General features: G+C 42.7%; 3 protein-coding genes across 3 annotated transcripts; 2 read left to right on the top strand and 1 right to left on the bottom strand.

The window, feature by feature from the left end:
• Positions 1–4,048: 4,048 nt before the first annotated feature.
• On the bottom strand, positions 4,049–6,076 carry nek12 (NIMA-related kinase 12). The gene is made up of 2 exons (XM_056439628.1): positions 5,060–6,076; positions 4,049–4,646 (listed from the first exon to the last, which is right to left on the bottom strand). The coding sequence occupies exons 1-2, from the start codon at positions 6,063–6,065 to the stop codon at positions 4,450–4,452; spliced, it is 1,203 nt and encodes a 400-aa protein (XP_056295603.1). The 5' UTR covers positions 6,066–6,076; the 3' UTR covers positions 4,049–4,449.
• Positions 6,077–6,988: 912 nt separating this feature from the next.
• pin4 (protein (peptidylprolyl cis/trans isomerase) NIMA-interacting, 4 (parvulin)) lies at positions 6,989–8,901 on the top strand. Its single transcript, XM_056439461.1, has 4 exons — positions 6,989–7,095; positions 7,233–7,300; positions 7,801–7,920; positions 8,613–8,901. The coding sequence occupies exons 1-4, from the start codon at positions 7,059–7,061 to the stop codon at positions 8,769–8,771; spliced, it is 384 nt and encodes a 127-aa protein (XP_056295436.1). The 5' UTR covers positions 6,989–7,058; the 3' UTR covers positions 8,772–8,901.
• A 776-nt stretch (positions 8,902–9,677) lies between these two features.
• Positions 9,678–17,797, top strand: faf2 (Fas associated factor family member 2). Its single transcript, XM_056439951.1, has 11 exons — positions 9,678–9,781; positions 10,587–10,655; positions 11,571–11,705; positions 11,963–12,039; positions 12,119–12,257; positions 12,350–12,435; positions 12,620–12,711; positions 13,167–13,344; positions 14,254–14,425; positions 15,293–15,436; positions 16,639–17,797. The coding sequence occupies exons 1-11, from the start codon at positions 9,719–9,721 to the stop codon at positions 16,819–16,821; spliced, it is 1,338 nt and encodes a 445-aa protein (XP_056295926.1). The 5' UTR covers positions 9,678–9,718; the 3' UTR covers positions 16,822–17,797.
• Positions 17,798–19,820: the final 2,023 nt, after the last annotated feature.

Genomic DNA, 19,820 nt, shown 5'->3' with positions numbered 1-19,820 from the left:
TAAATAGATACTGTCAATAAATAATACTGATAAATACATAAATGCACATTTTGAATCAATTCCGAATTGGAAACGGCTTAAAATGTCATATCCAATACATTCATTTGAAATATCTCGTGCAGCTCTGCAGAACATCGTCGTCTTCATCTTCATCTTCATCTTCTCGTTGAGGAGTTTAGTTTCTGGAGGAATTTCAGGAATGGCTGAAAAGGCCGCAAATTTCGACATTTTCTTACTTGGCATTTGTGGTCAAGCTGGAAAAGAAATGGAAAGTGTTTCAGTCGTGTTTCTGTCATGTTTCTGTTGTGTTTCAGTCGTGTTTCAGTCGTGTTTCAGTCGTGTTTCAGTCGTGTTTCAGTCGTGTTTTCACTCGTGTTTCAGTCGGCTAACCTCTTGACGTGAAACGACCAGTTCCTGCAGGTTGGCCTGGAGTTCCTGGAGAACGTGCTCGTCGGCTCTGTGCAGCGTCACGCGGTCCAGGACGTGTTTCAGCTGCTCCACGAAGACGCTCACGCAGGAACTCTGCGATGGAAAAACAACACGTCGCTAAGTTATCGCGTCAAACAAAAGACGCACTCGTCAGCGTGAACTCAACGAAACGGGAAGACTCTTCTCCTGAGAAGCTTCAACACTTACCGCATGTTTGTAAAAGTCGCTCGTGAACATGAGGCCGGCGTCTTCTGGCTGTGAGGAGAGAATTCATTGATGAAGCAGTGGAGACTTCACTTGTGTCAGATGATGATGTAATCATTCAGAGACGTGAGGGCGTGTTATATATTAATATATTTATATAAAGTATCAATGCGTTATACTTACTAAAGTGATGCTGCCGTTTCGGGCTTCGTGGAGGCTCCTCAGGGTCTGCAGTCCTCTAAGAATCTCTGAGTTCAAGGTCATGTTGGACTTGTATCCACAGCAGAGATGCAACAGGACGACAAGAGCAACCAGCAACTTCATCATACTGCAGCGTAGTCTCTCTCTCTCTCTCTCTCGCTCTTCCTCAACAGCTTTTCTTCGTTGTTTTTTCTTCACGTGAGTAATTAAGTGATCGCTATCTGCCCATTCTTGTTTATATACAGTGCATCCGGAAAGTATTCACAGCGCTTCACTTTTTCCACATTTTGTTATGTTACAGCCTTATTCCAAAATGGATTAAATTCATTATTTTCCTCAACATTCTACACACAACAACCCATAATGACAAAGTGAAAACTGTTTTTTGCAAATTTTTGCACATTTATTAAAAATAAAGAACGAAAACATAACATGTCAATAAGTATTCACAGCCTTTGCCATGACACTCAACATGTAGCTCAGGTGCATCCTGTTTCCACCGATCATCCTTGAGATGTTTGATTGGAGTCCACCTGTGCTACATTCAGTTGATTGGACATGATTGAGAACACACCTGTCTATATAAGGTATCACAGTTGACAGTGCATAAACCAAGCCATGAAGTTCAAGGAATTATCTATAGACCTCCGAGACAGAATTGTATCGAGGCACAGATCTGGCGAAGGGTACAGAAAGATTTCTGCAGCATTGAAAGTCCCAATGAGCCCAGTGGCCTCCATCATCCGGACATGGAAGAAGTTTGGAACCACCAGGACTCTTCCTAGAGCCGCCCAGCCAGACTGAGCGATCGGGGGAGAAGGGTCTTAGTCAGGGAGGTGACCAGGAACCCGATGGTCACTCTGACAGAGCTCCCGCATTGTTCTATGAAGAGAGGAGAACCTTCCAGAAGGACAACCATCTCTGCAGCACTCCACAAATCAGGCCTGTTTGGTAGAGTGGCCAGACGGAAGCCACTCCTCAGTAAAAAGCACATGACAGCCCGCCTAGAGTTTGCAAAAAAGCACCTGAAGGACTCTCAGACCATGAGAAACAAAATTCTCTGGTCTGATGAAACAAAGATTGAACTCTTTGGCCTGAATGATAAGCGTCATGTCTGGAGGAAACCAGGCACTGCTCATCACCTGGCCAATACCATCCCCACATTGAAGCATGGTGGTGGCAGCATCATGCTGTGGGATGTTTTTCAGCGGGAGGAACTGGGAGACGAGTCAGGATTGAGGGAAAGATGAATACAGCAACGTACAGAGACATACTCGATGAAAACATGCTCCAAAGCGCTCTGGATCTCAGACTGGGGCGACGGTTCATCTTCCAACAGGACAAGGATCCGAAGCACACAGCCCAGTAACAAAGGAGTGGCTTCAGGACAACTCTGTGAATGTCCTGGAGTGGCCCAGCCAGAGCCCTGACTTGAACCCCATTGAACATCTCTGGAGAGATCTGAAAATGGCTGTGCACCGACGCTCCCCATCCAACCTGATGGAACTTGAGAGGTTCTGCAAAGAAGAATGGGAGAAACTGCCCAGAAATAGGTGTGCCACGCTTGTGGAATCAGACCCAAGAAGACTTGAGGCTGTAATTGCTGCCAAAGGTGCTTCAACAAAGTATTGAGCAAAGGCTGTGAATACTTATGTACATGTTATGTTTTCCTTCTTTATTTTTAATAAATGTGCAAAAATTTGCAAAAAACAGTTTTCACTTTGTCATTATGGGTTGTTGTGTGTAGAATGTTGAGGAAAATAATGAATTTAATCCATTTTGGAATAAGGCTGTAACATAACAAAATGTGGAAAAAATGAAGCGCTGTGAATACTTTCCGGATGCACTGTATATAGAGGTCAGAGAGGAAGTCGTATGCAATACACCTACCTGGAAATGCATATAGTTTTTTTCAGTTGAGTGGTTGTGTGTTATGTGCCAGTTTCACATTTTGCAAGTGAGCAACACAAATTTAAATGTTGTGGCAAAAGATTTGAATCTTGAGTCCAGCAGAGCAGAGTCCATCATTTCATCACGTCGGTTCTGAAACATCTTGTTTCCCTGCATTGTGTAAGATGGAGATGATAAAGCTCCGTGTGAAACTCACCCTACACACCACGGTCTGGACGCCACTCTGTTTCAGACTGAAACACGACAGAAACACGACTGAAACAAAGTAACGTGACGTGTTTCTGTCGTGTGTATTTTAGTGTATTTTAGTGTATTTTACTGTATTTTACTGTATTTACGTGTATTTAAGTGTATTTTACTGTATTTAACTGTATTTACGTGTATTTTACTGTATTTACGTGTATTTTAGTGTATTTACGTGTATTTTAGTGTATTTTATTGTATTTACGTGTATTTACGTGTATTTTAGTGTATTTAAGTGTATTTTAGTAAGGAATTCAGGTGTTCACTGTTACATTGTGAATTTCCTGCAAATATTTTAAACACACTATAACACACTTCTCTCTGTTGTATTATTACACTGTAGGAAATCTGAGTATTGTGATCCAGGAGCGGTTAATGGACGACTTCTAACAATGACATCACCTCCGTAGTTTCTGTGGTCAGTTATATCTATAAATCATTAGTTACGGTGAGCAGCTTCATCCTCAGAGAGTGAGAGAGTGACGTCATACCACCAGACGGTCACATGACTACTCACCATAACTGTTTAGATATGTCAACAGTCCTCATAACATCCTCTCTAATTCACTCCTCGCTGCTCCAGGGGATCCGATATTTACCGGGAATACATATTACATGTGGACGACAGCTTATGGATGACAAACGATTCATCCTCACTGCTGCAGGTGATGGAAACAAAGTCATGAAGCGGTGTTTCTTTGAGAGGAAGAGTGAAAGATAACAAGTTCTTAGCATAAAAGGAAGTGTGTTAAAATAAACTGAGAAACTCTTCTTCTGCTTTTTCTTCTCTCACTCGCTCCGAAAATATCCTCAGACTCAGATTCATGGTCAGAAAAAAACCTATTATGACTGTGTTTCCTATTCTAATTCATTATTAACTACGGGTAATGTCATAGTTTCTGTTGGTCTTTCCCCGAGTGGACAGCAACGCTGATGAGGAAGAGGAGGAGGAGGAAGAGGAGGTGATGGGGACATCCCGAATGCGAGCGCTGACCTCATGTGCCGTGACATTAACGTTGCTGCAGTTTCTCTGGGAAATGCCTAAAAAGCTCAATTTAATATGAAATGTGTGATTTTTACCAACACTTATAAAATAAACATGAACAATTAGAATTAGAGACAGTTTATGGAACTTAATATCCATTATATTATATATTTTTTTCATTTCAGAACAACCTGTGTAACTGTAGGTGTGCTTTTCTAAAATTAGAGAACTTGAATAATAATACAGTCTCCTCTTCCATGCATCATGACCACCATCATTGGACTCAACAGCCGCCCTGAGCAGCACGTTCTCCACCTCATCTGGCAGGAAAACGTCTTTATTGTCTCTCAAGCATGTTTTTTTAACAGCGATTGCATAAAACCTTCACCGATGAGGCCCCTGTGAGACATCTCCCTGTTCCACTTGTCCTTTATTTCTCTTCATTCCCCTCCGCGGCCCGTCCATGTGCTTCTCTTCTAGCCGTTTTCCCTCAGTGCCTTCAATGTGATGCTCAACCCTCCGGCGTCGCAGAGCCTGAACTCCTCCTCCGCTGCGTCGTCGTGCTGAGGGGCAGCGCGGCGAGCTTCGTCCTCGTCTTCTTCGTCCACGTCGGCTTCCTCGAAGTCGTCCGGGTACTCGACTTGCTCCGAGACGTCAGACGCCTCCGAAAATACTGCGAGAGGGAGAGAAGAGAGAAGAAGAGTGTTTGAGGCCTTTGCTCTGAGAAACTGTCAAACATCATAAAACAACTCATGAAGAATCTACAGTCCTCTCCATGTCGCTCAAAGTAAAACATTGTTGTTGAGATTTTGGTTAATAAATAACTATTATTTTCTAGGGAGAATATTTTGGAGGCATCCTAAATTTAAAGTCCGTGAGACCATTTTCCAGAGAATCGCAGCTTCCTGTTTTTCTCTCTCAGCGTTGACCTGAAACGACCTTTGAGAATGACGAAATGATTTAGAGAGATGTCCAGCGAGTGGTGACATCATGCTTATGGATGATGCACGACAGTCCCCAATAACAATGTAACAGGCTAAATATAATAACACATGCACATTGTACTCTTTAGGTGTTGTTCGTTACCAAGAGGCTCAGCAGACTCGCTCCTCGTGGGCGACCCCACTTTCTCCTCGAGAGAGAGAAAGCTTTCATCTTCATCGAAGTCCTCCGGATAGTCGCAGTGGTTCGATCCTCCCGCGCACGACGCATCGCGCTCGGCCTCCTCGTCGCTGGAAGCGGCCTCCGGGTCGAGCTGCTGCTTTTCTTCCTCTCTCTTCGTGACGTGTTCGGCAGACTCCAGGTGGCCTCGCACGCAGGCGGAGTCGAGCAGCCGGGCGGCGGTGGGCCTGTCGTCCGGGTCGAGGCGCAGCATCCTCCGGACCAGAGAGGAGACGTCGTCGGAGTAGACGCTCGGCACGCCGTCGTACTCCCCTTTGGTGATCTTGTAGAACAGACTCAGGAGGTTCGAGGCCGCAAACGGAGGCCTGAGGGCACAGATCTCATACAGCAGGCAGCCCAGAGCCCAGATGTCCGACTTGGAGCTGTAGGGGACGTCCTGGCACAGCTCTGGACTCAGGTAGCTGGGCGTGCCCACGCACGTGGACGACATGTCCGCCGTGTCCGTCATCACCCTGGAGATCCCAAAGTCTCCTAACTTCACCACACCGTCCTTTGTGAGCAGCACGTTTGACGTCTTGATGTCCCTGTGCAGTATCCTCACCCCGTGGATGTAATTTAAAGCCACAACCAGCTGTGAGAACCAGCCCATCACGGTGCACTCTGGGAAATAGTCCGTGGGTTTCCTCCCCTTCACTTGGTCGTCCAGCGTGCCCCCGTCGCAGTAGCTCATCACGATGTAAATGAAGCCGTCGGTGGCGAAGGCTTCGTGGCATTTGACCACGTGAGGGTGCTCGAGCCTGCTGAGGATCTCCGCCTCCTGCAGGAGCGCGCGCTGGGTTTTGGCCGTCCCGGTGTCCGGGACCTTGATCCTCTTCACGGCGCGCAGGCTCTTGGCCTCGACGTGCCTCATCAGGAACACGTCGGCCGCTCCTCCCCGGCCCAGACACAACACCTGCTCGTACTTCTCCATTGGCGTCGTTCCGAGGAGCGTCGACACGTGCTTTTGTGTGTGTGTGTGTGTGTGTGTGTGTGTGCAGTCTGGTTGCCGTGGCAACGCGCCTCGCTGCGACGAGAGTTCAATGCTTCTCTGTTTATTTCAATGACAGATTTTTTTCTTTATATTTTCTTTATCAGGGTTACTATACTATCTGTCTAGCTCATTTACATTCTATTAAAATCCATGTCGCGGCTAAATAAATTAGATATTGTTTAATAAGTAATGCAAGCTAACGTTTTAATCACATAGAAAAGCATAGTAAACGTCTAGAGTAGGTCCATAACAATAGTATAGGCCAGGATAGATCTTGAAACTAAGGATTGAAAGATAATATACGTGCCTATGTTCCTATTTGTGTGTTTGTTTATGTTATATTTAGGCCGGTTGTGTCGTTTGAGGTACATGCCACTAGGTGGCGGTGTAGACGTGGAGGGGCTGCAGTCTGCCAACACACGAAGAAGAAGAATACAAACCGCCTGTGAGCAGCTTACTGCGCATGTCAGGAACACACGCTGCTGCCGTGTTTACTTTTGCATTAGGGAGCCTACTATTTAACTCTGGCGCATTCACATCCCATTAAAGCCTATGTCGTATAGCTAAATAATTAAGATATTGTTCATTAAGTAATCCATGATAACGTTTTAATTACATGACAAAAGGATAGTAAACGGGGTCCATAACAATAGTATATGCCAAGATAGACCTTGGACTGCACTTGAAACTCATGAATTAAAGATAATATACGTGCCCATGTTCCTATTAGTGTGTTTTTCTATACCTTTCGGTCGGTCGTGTCGTTTTACGTACATGCCACTAGATGGCGGTGTAGGCGTGGAGAGGCTGCAGTCTGCCAACACACGAAGAAGAACACAGAGCTCTGTGCGCAGCTTACTGCGCATGTCAGGAAGCTAGCGCAGTGTTTTCTTTTTCACTCACTCTTGAATTTCAGTAAATGTTGATCTAGAAATGCCACCGAAGGGAAAAGGTGGCAAAGGCGGTAAAGGTGAGTGTTCCACGAGCTCCGTGTTGGTATGAGCTGTAGTCACCACCTGTTTGAATAACTACACGCGTCCACGTGATGACGTGACGTGGTTGTGGGTTTACGTCGGCGTAACGGTTGCTGTGTTGCGTGTTGTGCAGGAGCAGCTGCAGGAGGTGCAGACGCTGAGAAAAAGGAGAAAGCACCCAAGGGAGGCACCGCTGTGAAGGTAACGTCGATTACACCTGCAAACACGTCTCATATGACGTCACGAGGACTGTTCTTAAAGTCATGTTTAGCTCAAAGGAAATTAAACCTGAACGAGAAGTAAAACAACAAAGTGAATCAATAAATACCATGTAGCCTACACGTTGCTGTGTTCTAAAATAGACGATATAGAAACCTGTTGAAATAATTCAATAGTAAAATAATTTGACTTGTCCTGACACATTAACAATTGCAATTTAACTGGCAATTATGGGAATAGGTATTATTTGGTATTATGTCCACACCAGAGCTGTAGTTTGTTCTCTGAACATATTTGGATGTATTTAGTTTTTTCTATCTCTCCACTATTACTGGAGGGGGGAAAAGCATTATGGCTGGAAATACATGCACACAGAAGAGGGGGAATAATGTATCTACATCATATCCTGTATCCATGATTTAGAAGTTCCAGGTTGCCTCCCAGCCTGTTCATTCATTGACGTCTGACTGTGTGTTCCACAGGTTCGACACATCCTCTGTGAAAAACATGGGAAATGCATGGAGGCGATGGAGAAGCTGAAAGCTGGAGTCCGTTTCAGCGAAGTAGCGACGCAATACAGTGAAGACAAAGCGAGACAAGGAGTAAGAGCACGCAGTCACAATCAGTAATAGTCTGTTTGTTTTTTAACACAACTGTGTTTGCTTTTTTATAGCTTGATTTACAAGATGCCACAGTATTATTGGCTGTAAGCGTTAACTGCGATGGTCTTTTCTATTGTTTCCTGTCTCCACAACACACAATTATGACTGCATTCTGTTTATTTGGTAAAAGCTTGTGTTGAATATGAAATACAATAATCAGGCCGAAACCACATAATAAGTATTCATGGGTGATGAATTCCAAACTGGTGAATAATACCTCCCATTACTCATCATATAAATTTGGCTGAGCAATTGCTATTTTTTACCAACTTTGTACATCTTTTCACTGCACCACACCAGAACACTACAACAGGTGTGCTTATATATAAGCGTACACATCTATAGAAACTGGGAAACCTCAGTGGAAATAAGGCTGTCACTTGCAACAAAGCTTTTACCTCACATCCTTATATGTGACCTAATTGGGCCTTATAACTGAAGCCATTATAATAGTTTAAATAATGTTCTTAAATTCCTGCACTAGTTCTGCAATAGTTTTATATATATTTGTAATACCTGCACACATGTGTTTAAAATCTCCCTTTGCCTTGGTTGCACGTCTTCACTCGCTTGGTCCCAATATTAGGTGCATAGTATGTTTTCTTTCATCATGATTGTTCTGTTTATGACAGGGTGATCTGGGATGGATGACTCGAGGATCGATGGTTGGACCTTTCCAGGAAGCAGCGTTTGCCCTCTCTATCAGTACCATGGATAAACCAGTGTACACGGACCCTCCTGTCAAGACAAAGTTTGGGTACCACATCATTATGGTGGAGGGGAAAAAGTGACATGCTGACATATAAATAACACAGGGTGCTATATTGTGAATTTCCTAATTTTACCATTTCAACGCAATGATTGCCTTTTAATTTACAGACTGTTTAAGAAGAGAACAATTAAATGATCTTTGTGTGTCAACTTTGTCTTTGTCAAATGTACAATTCAACCTGAGGGAATATTCTTACACGTTTAACCTTTTTCATTTACACAATTCACCGGGGATCTTTAACAGTGATATAGTTGGTGGAAATCAAACCACAAACGGCAAAAATAAATGTATTTACACTCAAGTAGCACAACATGCGTTAGGTTTGTTTCTGTGTGTATGAGAGCGACAGAGAGACGCGATAGAAGTGGCATTTAAAGTATTTCAGAAAGGGAAGTATTTTTCACCATTTACATAAATATAACTCATATCTGATGGCAATAACGTACGTTTATGTATATTAGTTATACAGCAAGTGGGGTGCTCACTGAACAATTATAATAGTTTTAGAATTGTTCAGATAAAACACTGATATCTAATAAATAAAGCAGCAACCGTGACAAAAACATATTAACTGAGTAGGGCTGCTGCAAGCTAAATATCATTTTCACAATAATCCGCCGTTTAGTGTCTCGGTTAATTATTTGGTCCATCTTAATAAGGCCACGGTGACGCCATCAAACTGCATCAATTTTGTGTTCTCATTGTTTCACAGTTAAGGACCAAATGTGACATTGACGTAGATAGTTTCCAGTATTTTTGGGAGACCGCGGTATTAATAAAACCCCGGTACCCGTCCGGTGTCGCGAGCCCACCGATGACATCCCGGAAGCTAGGCGGCGGGAGACCGCAGACCTCGCGAGAGCTCGGGGAGCATCAGGAAGAGACCGCAGACCTCGCGAGAGCTCGGGGAGCATCAGGAAGAGACAGTCACGTCGTTACGCCTCGCTAGATGATTGGCGAGGTAAGATGGCGGCGCCAGAGGAGCCAGAATTATCTCAGGCGCAGACAGAAAAGCTCCTTCAATTCCAGGTAGACGGCCTGAATTCAGCACTAACATTCGTCCACCCTACCCCCGCGTGTCGATTACACGACCGTTGACACCGAGTCGGCCGTAAATAAGTGGAACCGTTCACGTTTAGATTTTTTTTTTTTTGCACAGTCAAGTTGCGCGAGCCCCCTAGCGGCCGCCGTTAACTTGAGCCCGAGCTAACGCTAGCATAGCTAGCTGATATTAGCTAGCTAAGCTAGCTGGCTGGTGGGACTCGGGAGGGCCGTTGTTTACTTTAAACTGCTCGATGCTTATGTTACACTCAACACACCGAATCCAACCGTGTTAACCGACATCACCCGCGCTGCATTTTAATGAAATGTATGTTATCCTCGGCTAACGGTCACGGCGGCGTCCAGCGGCGATGGTGAAGACTCGCTGAGTGAACAGCGGCGTCGCTGAAAGTTCATCAGCCACAGAATGGCGATTTTGGGAAACTCAATTTAATTTAGTTTTGTTTGTGACGATACGAGCGATGCGACCGTCTGCTCCGTTCGATCCCGTAGATGTAGTCCATTCTAACGGTGCCGGTTCACGTCGGTATCTCCCGTTAGAGGAGCGAACCGGTAACGCGCTGCTGCTTCAGGATGGACGTGAGGTTTCTCTGGGAATGTTGACCTTAGTTTCGATCTTTGTCAACCGTTTAATTTGGGATGATTCTTGTCATATTTTCATTAAGAATTTGACACACTGCGACGTACGGAAGCGTTATATAAACAAACACACTCGCGTGATTATCTGATCAATTTGAGGCCTTTAACTTCTTATTTTTTTATTGTCTAACAGGACCTGACTGGTTTGGAATCGATGGACCAATGTCGTCGCACATTAGAACAGCATAATTGGAACATAGAGGTAAGTCACACGGTGAAAGACTCAGTCATACATGCTATCTTTCTATTTTTAGGCTGAATATCTGCACATCGTGTATCTCAGTGTTTTAAAAAGATAACGTGAGATATCACGAGCGCTGTTATCAACATGTGTATTGTGTGGCTAAGCTATGTTTGAGACACATAATGAAGCTTTGCTTTAATTCAGTAAGTTCAGTCATATAGTCATGCCATTTTCAACAAACAGGCGTATATATTTATATAGTTTGCATCCTATAATAATTATGAACATGGCCACAGCCTCACGTGTTGCTCATCAGGAGCTGCATCCACATGCAAACTGAGAGATACGTTTACTGTTGATGTCCGTGCGTCTTCTGTTGCTCTGTCACTCGACCACAGAGCTACACCATGTACTCTTATAACATATGCATCTAACTGTGTCGGCACCCTACAATGACACATTTTTTTTTCTAAATACATATACAAGAAACTACATTTTATTGGCCTACAGAAAAAAATCCATCTGTATCTATTGTATGATCGATCAGAAACTTTATCATGAAACTGCCGATGGTGTAATGTAATCGCTGACTTCAACCGTTGCATCATCGCTCTGGCATACTTTTGCGTTTATCGGCCCCCGCTTAGCTGGAGCTCAGCCAAAAACGGGCGAGCGGGGTCAAGTTTGTGCTCATGCATGGAGAGCGGGACCGGGATGGGGAGGAGGGATGCCAAGAAAAAGATTAAATCAACATCAAGCTATATCGATGTGAACAGGATTGTCTCAAGATATATTAATATGAAGATATATCGATATACCTTAAAGCTTTTTACATGTTTAGTCCTATTTACATATAGTGAACTGTTCCGTCTTTCTTTTGGTTTATTGAAGGACTTCTCTCTAACATGATGGACTTTAATGCTTCCGTTTCAGGCGGCAGTACAGGACCGACTTAATGAACAGGAAGGAATGCCCAGTGTGTTTAACCCTCCGCCAACCAGACCATTACAGGTTAACACAGCAGACCATAGAGTACATAGTTACATCGTCTCGAGGCCACAGCCCAGGGTGAGTCTGCAGGTTCTTTTAATGTTTGTATTCTAAAAGTTTATTATTTTTGCCCCACAAATGATACTGTATTTCTCCTACAATATTCAGTAAAACTATTGCTAATGCTTGACACACAGCCACATGGTGGCGTGTGTTTCTTTGAAACCAATCATTAAAAAATGTCATTTACAATTGTATTTTACTGTCTTCTTGAATTTGTTTTTCTACCTATTTTCTACTGTCTTAATCTCATGGACTGCTTTGTGTCTTTTCAGGGATTATTAGGATGGAGTTACTACATGATAATGCTACCTTTCAGATTTACATATTACACACTTCTGGACATATTCAGGTAATCTAGGCACATTTAAACCGCGTAGCTGCAGATGAGAGACAGGTCTCTAATCACCACGATGTCCTCTTCCCTCAAGGTTCGCTCTGCGTTTCGTCCGGCCAGATCCTCGTGGCCGTGTGACGGACCCGGTGCGTGATGTCGTGTCCTTCATGCATAGTTTTGAGGAGAAGTATGGACGCTCGCACCCTGTATTTTACCAGGGAACGTACAGCCAGGTGAGTTCCGTGAGCAGAACATACACCTGTCCTGCTCTGAATCAATTGTAGTTATTATAATGTTGCTTTTGTTCTCCCTGGAACGCGTGTAGGCACTGAATGATGCCAAACGGGAGCTCCGCTACTTATTAGTGTACCTTCATGGGGAGGATCATCAAGACACGGACCAGTTTTGCCGGTACGATAGTTATTACCTTACGTCCCATCGATTGTCAGCCATCAGAATGTGTCACAGAGCGACTCGGTGTCGGTGCATTTCTGTGACGTACGGAAACCCAAGACCGATATTGGTATATTTATTTAAAACCTGTGTTTTTGTATCCATGTTCACTTCTAAATGGTTCATTTTGTGACTTTCCTAGCTCCACGTTATGTACAGAAGAGGTCGTAACCTTCCTCAACACACATATGCTCTTCTGGGCATGCTCAACCAGCAAGCCAGAGGGCTACAGAGGTAACCACATCTATTGTTATGCAACCATTGCGTGTTTCCGCTGATGAATATGTCACATGAGCATGACAGAAATCTATCCCTCACGCATGTAGGCACACTTCATATATTCATCTACTTCTGTATGAAGGAGGTAAGAGTCGTACTAAAACTGAAGGATTTGAATCTGGGTGAAAGGCCTCTCGTCTTTGATCTAAGCTGTTGGTTCTGAGTTCATTGAACCTTCTGTCACCACACACACAAGGAAAGATGTTTGTGTTGTGAAGATCATCAAAAGAATAAAGGGTGCAATGAGTCCTGTGGATTATCATATTATCATTAGTAACTGGGAGGTGGAGGTTGACTTTCTCTAAAGTCTCTATCCACCCCTCCTGTGTCGCAGTAGCTACTGGGAGGCGAGCTAACATCCTGCTAGCTCCCACAGGGACTCAGTGGGATGTGGTCTGTGTGTGTTTCAGTGTCCCAAGCGCTGCGAGAGAACACCTACCCATTCCTGGCCATGATCATGCTGAAGGACCGCAAGATGACCGTGGTGGGCCGGCTGGAGGGTCTCATTCAGCCGGAGGACTTCATCAACCAGCTCACGTTCATCATGGACGCCAACCAGACGCACCTGATGTCGGAGCGCCTCGAGCGGTAAATCAACACGCTCACATTCGATTGCTTGACATGAGATATCTCGTCACACATCGGAGGGCTTTACAATCTGTACGCACACCTCACACCACCTTCCAAAGCACAGGTGTGAAACACGAGGCCCGCGAGCCAAATGTGGCCCCTGATGGCTTGAAGGACGTATGATCGTCTTTTCTTAAAGAAATGTAAGAAAAATATCCTGTGCTTTTATTTTGAAGGTTTCAAATTAAATCGATTTATGATATAAGAGAACATTTCTTATGTACAATATTTCTACACTCAAATAAACAATAATCAAATGCAAAGAGTTATTTAACAAAATGTTGTGGAGTATTTTATACGTGTATATGTTTCAGTTACGACCCTTTGAGGGCAGCTGATGTTTCCCACGGTGAAAATGAGTTTGACACCCCTGTTTTAAAGGATCCCTCTCCCAGAATGGAAAGTGTAATAGATACCATGTGTATAGAATGAACTATTTAACAGAGTTACAACACATATGACATGTCTTATTCCTATATTCAGAGTGGTAAGACAGTCATTTATATATCCTGTTTTGTGGTTTCAGTGATATTTGACCACCGTGATTCCAAATGGATGTTGGTGCCTAATTTAAAGAACGGCATTAATAGAGTGGTGGGAGGTTTCATCTTCGTCCCGTTTGGTCACGGCGTGGATTTTATTAGTACCGTTTTTTATTTATTACAATAATTTAAAAATCAAAAGTGGATCTTTGAGCTCATCTGTGACACGACGCGTCACCCAGCAGGCAGAGAGCGATCGGCGCGGCGGGACTCTCCTCGCAAATGAAAATGAGTGACATCATGTTGGGATGGAGCATTTACAACCCTGCACCCAGCCGCTCCGCCAAAGCTTCCCCGGGTTCCTTGAACGCATCGTGTGTTGCAGGGAGGAGAGGAGCCAGACGCAGGTGCTCCGGCAGCAGCAGGACGTGGCCTACCTCGCCTCCCTCCAGGCCGACCAGGAGAAGGACCGGAAGAAACGGGAGGAGGAGGACCAGATACGGCAAGAGGAGGAGAAGGTCCGACAGAGCGCTCTCGCCGAGGAGCGCAGACAACGAGTGAGTTCTCCACGACTAATTATTAGTGTGTAGTTTAATGTTATCATGTATGTTTTCTGTATTTTTAAATATCTTGTCATTGTTTTATGTATACGTTTAGTCTATAACCAGAATGAGCGGCGATATTTGACGGCAAGGCTCCAGGCAAAATAGTTTTTACCATAATCCTGGAAAATCATTAAAATTATTCAGTGGAAACTGTTAATAATAAATACTATCCCTTTACTTTGTTATTGGGATTAAAAGTGGCGACTTGAATGAAACAATTAAAATGATAACAAAATTAATTATTGTATTTTTATTTAAATATATATTTTTATCAATATACGTTGCCTTCAAGGACTACTGGGGCGAAAATTCAAGGAAATGTTATCTTATCAAATTTAGTTTTTAAGTGAGAAGTGTGTGATATATTTTCACAGCAATATAAATTAGATATTAGGAATTTACACGAGCTCCAAGCAGTTTATAATAGATTATTAATACTAATGATCACACGGTTTTATTTATGTATACACAGAATAATTTATCTTTAGCATTATAATTGTGTATTTTTATGCAATAGTTGACATTGATAAAGTAATAGAACACCATCTTGAATTGTGTGGAAAAAGTAAATTATATTTCTTGGGAAGAAAATCCTAAACAACTAATAAATAAATAAATAATCTGAATTGGCCAGTATTTGGTGCATCCATAATTATGACCCATGACGTGTCGATGGGCTTCACCATGGGGTTATGTCATATAGTGTGTATATATTTACCGGTAAACCTGCTTTATTGTGATGTATTGTTAACCCTCACTGCTCGATGCTCCACACTGTCGCTCTTCAACATCGTCTTCTCTCCTTTGTTCGGACTGCAGACCCTCGAGGAGGAGAAGGAGAGGAAGTCCGAGTGTCTTCCCCCGGAGCCGCCGGCAGATGATGCAGAAAGTGTCAAAATCGTGTTCAAGCTGCCCAACGACACGCGAGTCGAGCGCCGGTTCCTCTTCGGCCAGTCTCTGACGGTGAGTCATCGCGAGGACGCGCCCGGCGGTCTCCAGGAGCTCTGAGACCTGCTCCACGCTGAGAGGATGGGAGCGGCCGAGCTCCTGGAGGCGCTCCAGCCTTTATCCGGAAGTTTGAGTCCACGCATACAAACACCGTTCTACACGGATCCGACACGATGCGCGTTAAAATATGACTCACAAAGCACTTAAAATAAGTTCATAATTTAATGAACTTGTCAAAAACATCGTCGCCTATATGACCCGGTCCAGAATCTATTCTTAGACTACGGCCTATTAGTCGTATTAATGCCATTTTCATGACAATTGCTCATATGCTGGAAGCCTAAATAAGTATATTTAGTATTTTTGAACAAAGTTTAAAAAGTGCCCCCAATTTCTTTTTAAATGCACCTCGTTTGTTTGTGAAAACATTCATTCTTTGGCAATAAACCTGTTTCTGATTCTGATTCTGATTTCAGTCAGTGGGGCAAAAATTGCCCCCTAAAAAATATGTAAATGTTCCTACCCTGAACACACGTATTTATGACTATGATACGTGCAGGGTGTTGCGTAATAGTACACGCGGTCATGGAAAACCTGGAAAAGTGATGGAATTAAGAAACTGTTACCTCCAGGCCTGGAAAAGTCCTCGGGGGGGGGGGGGGGGGGGAAGTCATGAAAATGTGTTTATATTTATTTGTTAATTTACACTGTTTGATTAAAAGAATAACATTTATATTTATTCTTTTAATCACATTATTGTCTCTCATTCATGTACGGTTAAAGTCATGGCTTCACGACATGCTTACAACATGTCCTGTAAATCTATTGGTCAACATGTGAATAAACCCTGTATGGAACATGCAGGGTGTTGCGTAATAGTACACGCAGGGTTCGTACGGTCATGGAAAACCTGGAAAAGTCAAGGAATTTTAAAAAGGTGATGTCCAGGCCTGGAAAATCCTCGGAAAAATGAAATCCCAGAAGTTTTAGAAAAGTCAGGAAATGTTGTCATATTATTTTTTTCATTTAGGCAGTTTGATTAATAGAATAAACATTTATATATTTATTATTGTAATCAAACTATTGTCTATACGGTAATATACTTGTGTGTACATGGGGTTTCACAGAATGTTTGTTCCTGGAATCCCATTGGTCCCCGCGTGTACGGACCCCGTGCGTCACTCGTGGTGATTTGACTTTATTTTGTCTTCCCGCAGGTAATTTACGACTTCCTGTTCTCTTTGAAAGAAAGCCCCGAGAAGTTTCAGATCATCACAAACTTCCCCCGTCGGGTCTTGCCGTGCCTTCCGACCGAAGAGCGGCCCAACCCCCCCACGCTGAAGGAGGCGGGACTCAGTCGCTCTGAAGTCCTTTTTGTTCAGGACCTAACAGACGATTGATGGATGACGTGCACTCCTGTTTTCCTCCAGATCCCAACCCCCCCCCCCCTTTTTGTTTTCTTATTTTGTTAAATGGCCATTATGCACACAAGTTATCATTCAAGATTAAATCATAACCTGGAGAGAAGAAACAGACCCACATGTAACCACCCTGCATCCAGTCCTTGTTTGGTTGTGTGTGTGTGTGTGTGTGTATACAGGGTTCCCAGTAGCCTGGAAAGTCTTTAATTTGATCAAATAAATATTTCTTGAAATCGTTCCTGGAGCTCCTCTTTGTATCCGCGTGGACAAAGAAGTTTGTTTTCCATTTTCTCTGCTAGCTAGCAAAGTAATTATCGTCCTTCTCTCACCAGGAATGTTAGCATCATAAATCACCTCCTGACATTCCCTGGAATGTTAGCGTAGCTTCATGCTAACCTAGAAGCCCATCCCAACTCCTTATGTGGGAGCAACTGTCACCGGCTGCTGGTCTCTCCCAGCATGCAGTGCGGCGCGGTAGAAGCGAGGGATTCCACCTCGGACCGGATGTGAGCCACGTGGTCCACGATGACGGCCGAGCTCAGTGCTGGTCTTGAGTGGTTGTCATGGCGACGATGGTTAATCCATGTGGTGGTGAGAGCTAATGCACTTGTAGGCAGCAGGAGAGTGGATTTGGACTTGAAGTCAATATGGGAACCCTGTTGTTAAATGAGCCATGCCCTGTACATATGTTTAGATATTTAAAATCCCCACATGTACCTTTACATTTTTCTTTTTTAAATGTTTTTCTTTGACTCGTGTCATAAAATGACCAAATGCAGGTTGTTTACTCTGAAGCAGACCGCCTCGAGCGACTGCAGGAAACACGATCCTTACGGAGGCCACAGTTTTGCAGCCGTCTGCCGTAGCGCCTGTGATTACTCGCCACGCCCGCTTCACCTGTAACACCTACATGGGCTCGTATGAAAAGACTATAAATTAAAGAATTTAAAAAATGTGGGTTTATTGAGGAAATGTGTGTTAATGGTGCAAAACACAAGCAGAGCTTCACTGGACTGTTGAGTGAAGAGACACCCGGATGTTTGAGTTTGATATCTAACATTTTGTAATGATCATAGTATTGTCAATAGGGCTGCAATCAGCTGTTAAAAGATACACAATTATATATATATACATATTTGGATCTATAAATATATATAAGTGTATATATATTTGATTTAAATTGAAATATTTAAAAAAACATTTAAATATAATATTTATATTTTATACATAAATATATAAAACTTTATATATATTTATACATATAAATATATATGTATATAAAAGAATATATTCATTTATCATATTTTTGGACCTATTTTTTTTCTTTCTTAACTGACATTTATGTTGTACTTTACTATGATTTCAATACATTTTTCAGTAAATATATCATGAAATATGACATAAGTAAAATAAGACAATAGTAATATTGGTATACATTATACATTTATTAGTGAACAACCCTTTCAAATCAGCCACAATTAGGAAAAAATGATTGCACTACTTGGTAAAGCATAACTAGCAACTTTCATTTAAAAAAAGTACAAATCTTAAAAATTTCAAACAGTATACAGATGTCTATATAATACACTAACTAGGTATGTTAAATGCTACAAACAATATGATTCCAATGGAATGAAAAAGTATAACATTAATAAGAACCATTTCCTATATATAATATATATTAGTTGTTTCTCCCCCCCCAATACAAACATGGAAAACATGAGGTAACTGTAAATGTGCAAGTACCAAAGCAAAACATATCTTCCTATCACAGATCACGTGACCCTGGCTCTATGGCAGGTGGGTAGTCTGGTGTCCAGGCGAGGCCCCCTACAGGCCAGGGAGTGTAACAACAGCCAACCACTATCCCACCACAGCAAGTCATTGGTAAACAATACATGGCATCTACGGAGCAAACAAATCCTAAATAAAGGTTTTTTAGATGCTTATCGGAAACAAATCATTTTTTGCACCACACAAGCTGTGAGATTATTTAATAACTCTTTAAACAGAAAGACTACAAGACTCTATTCTCAGTTCAACGTCACCGGGGGGGTTGTCTCTTTTTTTTCTTTTTAAAAAAAAAATCTATTCGGGTAGAGCCGCATATTGTCAATTAAATATTAATTCCAAAAAACAAGTGTTAATATTAAACATCAATTAAGGTATGTATATGTGAACAATACATGTTAAGATATTGATACACAGAGCAAGAGCCTGATCGGCAGGTACAATACACTGAAATAAGTATGACATTATTCATTTGTAATCCCTTAAAACTATATTGATCTTCACCGACATTGTTCAGGGGTATTAGTATAACATGCTGGAAGAATACATGGGATTCATGACAAACTATTGCATGTCTTCATAGCTAAAAGCAGAACATCTAGCACCGGGTCACTATGGCTTTTTGATTAACTACAGTAGTTTCAGAGCAAGTCATCTTCAGTCGCCGGGGCGAGAAACAGAAACACGACGCGCGCGACAATTCTGGATTTGAGGACCATCTATCAAATGAAAGTTAGCGCGATAAGATAAAATCTTGTAGTCATTCGGTTCCATTACAAAACGTGTGCAGTAACAATGCATGGCAGTTATCAGCTGAGCGGTACGATCCAAAAAAAAAACTCCGGGACCCAAAAGAGAGCTCAAAACCATTCGGGATCCGGTTGACAAGCATGCATGTTGTGCACCGTTCAATAAGTCTCCACCAGAATCGGAGATATCCTCCACCGGAACAAACTCCTTTAACTTATTATTTTTAAAATGTCATGCAAAACACCTCTGAAGTAGATTTAGGAGAGAATTAGGTAGGATAGTGTTAGAAAACATGTGGTCTGAGCAGAAGGACGAGCGTGTGCACTTGTAATGAGGTGCAGTGCACGTCCGCCTCTTTTCAGAGAATATTAATAACATATTTACTGATCTTATTTTTCTTGCATGCCTGTCTTTAAATTATGTAATATCTACCGTTT

The sequence above is a fragment of the Pseudoliparis swirei genome, chromosome 19 (genome assembly GCF_029220125.1).
Source record: "Pseudoliparis swirei isolate HS2019 ecotype Mariana Trench chromosome 19, NWPU_hadal_v1, whole genome shotgun sequence".
Lineage (NCBI taxonomy): Eukaryota > Metazoa > Chordata > Actinopteri > Perciformes > Liparidae > Pseudoliparis > Pseudoliparis swirei.
Note: the sequence above shows the minus strand (reverse complement) of the source record. Positions and strands in the feature narration are given on the sequence as shown.